General features: G+C 42.1%; 1 protein-coding gene across 3 annotated transcripts; it reads right to left on the bottom strand.

Moving 5' to 3' along the window:
• Positions 1-651: 651 nt before the first annotated feature.
• On the bottom strand, positions 652-3,530 carry LOC119278307 (probable cinnamyl alcohol dehydrogenase 1). 3 transcript variants are annotated; one of them, XM_037559664.1, is made up of 7 exons: positions 3,397-3,530; positions 2,994-3,096; positions 2,470-2,583; positions 2,126-2,353; positions 1,691-1,976; positions 1,278-1,428; positions 652-1,042 (listed from the first exon to the last, which is right to left on the bottom strand). In XM_037559664.1, exons 2-7 carry the CDS (start codon positions 3,080-3,082, stop codon positions 846-848), a joined length of 1,065 nt encoding a protein of 354 aa, XP_037415561.1. In that variant the 5' UTR covers positions 3,083-3,096; positions 3,397-3,530; the 3' UTR covers positions 652-845. The 3 variants fall into 3 exon arrangements, with proteins under 3 accessions (XP_037415561.1, XP_037415564.1, XP_037415563.1); XM_037559667.1 differs by having other exon boundaries at positions 3,443-3,464; XM_037559666.1 differs by lacking the exon at positions 3,397-3,530 and adding an exon at positions 3,312-3,333.
• Positions 3,531-4,165: the final 635 nt, after the last annotated feature.

The raw sequence follows: 4,165 nt of genomic DNA, 5'->3' as shown, positions 1-4,165 counted from the left end.
AAAGGAAAATGAAAATATAAAAAGAAATGAGAAAAAACGAAAAAAAAAACCCAGAATAAAAACGGCTGAACTGAAATAAATCAGCCCGGGAACGCATGCTTTTTTATTAGCGTTATAGCTGCCATAATGAGGAAAGAAGTACTGTAGCACGACAGTGTAAGTAACCCAGTGGTTAGCGCCTTCAGTACTACAGGTGGAACCTCTACTTTTTGAAGTTTAAAAGAAAGAAAAAAACAAAATGGGCTGGGCCCGCCAAGGTGCACATAACACTGTACTGATGGCACGCACTCCGTATACGTCGGGTGACCCATCATACAAAACTGTATACGATATATCAAAAGTCCATATTGCCCTTTATACGGTTTGTGAGAGGGAGGGTGTACCGAAGCGGAGCTCTTGTTTTGTAGTTAAAATTGGAGATTTGATTCATTTTTGTCTAAACATAAATAGTCCCAAAATAGTTTGTCGAAGCTTGAAATGTATAATGACATGATATTTGCTTCTGTGAAGCAGGTTCTAGATCAGCCCCAGAAATAAGTGAGGTAAAATTTTCCAATATTGTCTATCAAAGGTCCCACTGGCTTCAGCTGTTTTGGACTGTATTTCCTCTCTTCAATCTGACCATTACTCACGTGTTGATCAGTCAAAAAATTCAGAAAATTCGATACTACATTGAGCATTCATAGGAGGTCTATTTACATATTTTCTGAAAGTAATACGTATATCTTTACAAAAACATTACAGAGGAAAGCCCTCTATCACAAGTCAGCCGCGTTTGTTTGGAAGATTCAACTTTATTCTACACACTTTTATAAGGATTCGAAAATGTGCCAACCGTGAAGATATTACTTGAAAGAGCTCTCTATGTCAATTACAAACCGGTACTTCACATCCCGGTTGACAAGCCTCTCGAGAGCCTCGTTGATGTAGTCTATCTTTATAATCTCAATATCTGGGTAGATTTTGTTTGCCGCGCAGAAGTTTATCATCTCCTGGGTGTCCTTGGTGCCTCCGACTACACTGCCAGATAGAGTTCGTGCACCTGCAGTAAGTTCTGATTAGTTATCTTTCTATGAAAGGACTGAAAGCCAGTCTCATTACACCAAAACACCAGTAACAACGTTCAAATGCTTTTAGATCCTCAACTCTTCACCAAGTTTTGAACCAGAAAACTAACAACTAGTGGTCTGTTCGACGGTATACAGTCTCATACAACTATACAAGATATAAATAAACAGACTTCTCACTAACTGGACTGGTAATGGTAAGGTGTTTACCCAGATTAAGTGTTGCAGGATGGACTCTGATTTCTCCAGGAAAGCCAACTAGTGCCATCACGCCACGAACTTTCAGAAGCGCGAGATAAGGGTCAAATGGGTGGTCACCAGAGGCAGTATCGACAATGAAGTCCAGAGAATTTTTCAGGGACTGCAAAAGTAAACCATTTCGTTATTCTCACTTAGTACAAAGCAGAGTGAGAAGAATAACAAGCAGAATTTAGCCGTACTAATTGTCTCTCGCACAAAATAGTATAGGCAGCAGTATCGATTGCAGAATGAGCTCTGTTCCTCTGTGCACTTAATGCTTTTTTAGTTGGAATCTAACATAAGGCAAGGAGATATGTACTTGTTGTGCTCTGTTGTAAGTTGTTTCACACTCAGCTTTGAAAGAGATTAAAGGTGTTCAGTACCTCCATCTGATTTTTATCTGATGATACCACAAAATTATCTGCGCCAAGAAGGTTGATAGCTTCATCTCTTTTGGATTCACTTGTACTCAAAACTGTCACATTCAGTCCAAAGGCTTTCCCGAATTTCACTGCCATGTGACCCAACCCACCAAGACCAATAACCCCAAGTGACTTCCCCGGCTGGTTCATGTGATGCCGGATCATCGGTGTATACACAGTGATCCCAGCACAAGCTAAAGGTGCGGCCTTTTCCAGCGGATAGCCGTCAGGTATTTTATAGCAGTACCTGTCATGAAAATGAATTAACAGGAAACACAATATTCTTATACCAGAGAAGTGGGTTTTGACTTGGAGGCGAAAAAGAATTGCCATGACTATTTGTCCAAAGACAGCCTACACCAAATTCAGAACATCCAGAAGAGAAGGCATCCTTACCGTTCATGAACTACAATGTGAGTGGAATAGCCTCCCTTTGTGACAGTGCCGTCTGTATCAACACCATTGAAAGTGAAAACAAAATTTGAGCAGTGGTTCTCGAGGAGGCTATTGCAGTTGTCACAGTCACGGCATGAGTTGATGTATGTCCCAACAGCCACATGGTCGCCCAGTTTGAAGCCCTTGACGTCTGAACCAACCTCGGTTACAACTCCAGCAATCTCATGCCTATAGCCACGTTGAACAGTAGGCACCCAGGTTAGCACATAATCCTTTATCTTTACAGAATACCAGTGATTAAATGAGGTCAATCAACAGAAAGAAAAATGCACTGAAAAGCTTACCCAGGGACTAAAGGGTACACCGAGTCATGGTGCAAATTTCTTGTCCACTGAACATCAGCATAACAGACACCGCAGTGTGTGATCCTCAAAGAAACATCATCATGTCGTGCAGCCCTGGTATTTAATCAGGGTAGCATATGCGTAAGCACTGGTTATAAGAAGAAGGTAACACGCTGACAAAGCAGTAGTTCAGTCGGCATCGGCAAGGTGTCTACTTATAATTTACTGCGATGAATAACTGGACTAGCAAGTACAGAAGTCTATATCTATTCAGAGAACAAAGCTTTAAGACAAGCACATAACTGGGCTAACAAAGCACTTGAAAAAAAAAATGAATTGCATAACACACTGCACAGATAATTGCACTAGTATGACGGCTTTTTTCACGGGAGCTTGCGCCAACCACATACTCAGTTTCAGAAGGATCGTTTGCTAAAAAAGAGGTCCACTGGTGTGGAGAAGAGCAGAGCGTTGAGTTTTCTTGTAAATAAATTCTCACAAGGGAGTGTTGCGTGTTTGATTACCTACGGTTGAAACTGTGAGGGGAGAGTACTCCGGAAGGATCATTTGCTGCCCAGGCACTGCAGTTGCAGCTCTCGGATTCAGCAGCCATGCCGGCCACCTAAACTGCAAAAACAACATGGCCAGGCCAACCAAAGGGGTTAAGTTATGCAAATTGTAGCAGAATCCATTCATTTTTTTATGCTAAATCATTAACAATGATGCAAACAAATAAGCAAATAAATAAGAATGAATTCAGAAACAGAGCAGGTTTGGTTGAGGTGTGCGTCGTTGGTTCATCTCAGCACAGAAGACAGAACCAGAGGCATGGTCGTACGAACCAAACGGAATCTCCACGGAACTGATTGAATGGGCGTGGGCAGGAAATGAAAGGGTGGGTCGGTGGTGTGAGAGCAGCCAAGCTACCTCGGAAGGGGATCGGGAGAAGCAGGCAGGGCGGCGGAACCTGAACCTGAAACCAGCCGGCGCGCGAGCAAAATGATGTTCCAGTTTCTGTGGAGGGTAGGGGTGGTGAGCGGAGGCGTGGCCGTTTTAACTTGCAGCAGCGCCATCCTGCAGTCACAGCGCACATAATAGAACATCAGAAAATGTCAACAATGACAATTTAGCCATGTCACTAATGACATAATGACATGTTGGTCAAACAAATCATTCCGCGCCTTCGGGACAAAGGTTACATACATATATATAACCATTGTCTCTATCCTCATTGGATTCAAGTGACTGAAAGATCAAACGAATCGAATACTTGACCAATATTTTTACTGACACTGATGACTTTGTGTGCATGCTGATCTATTTCTGGAAGAAAATTAAAATAGGCAGCTCACACGTTACGGTTTGACATTGTGCTACTCCACCTGACCCGGTTAATGCGACACCATCATGATCAGGCTCAGACCACGGCATTTTTCGTGATGTCAGGACAGTGAATGATTTATATGTAAATATTCCACTGCCACTCACTGTGACAGTATAGGTCGACATTTTCATGTGGTCTACTCGAAAAAAGAGAGTATATTACCTATGGTTATTATTTTAGCTCAATCATGCCGCAGTTAGCAGCCATCAATGATTGACAAGAAAAAAAAAAGCGAAGGCTGACACAGGAATTGAGGTCACTGCTGCTGCATTATGTAGGGAAATAGTATGTTTTACTCTGCTCTTGTATTAT

This window comes from Triticum dicoccoides, chromosome 3B (assembly GCF_002162155.2).
Source record: "Triticum dicoccoides isolate Atlit2015 ecotype Zavitan chromosome 3B, WEW_v2.0, whole genome shotgun sequence".
Classification (NCBI taxonomy): domain Eukaryota; kingdom Viridiplantae; phylum Streptophyta; class Magnoliopsida; order Poales; family Poaceae; genus Triticum; species Triticum dicoccoides.
The sequence above is the reverse complement of the archived record's forward strand: the minus strand, read 5'-3'. Positions and strand labels throughout refer to the sequence as shown.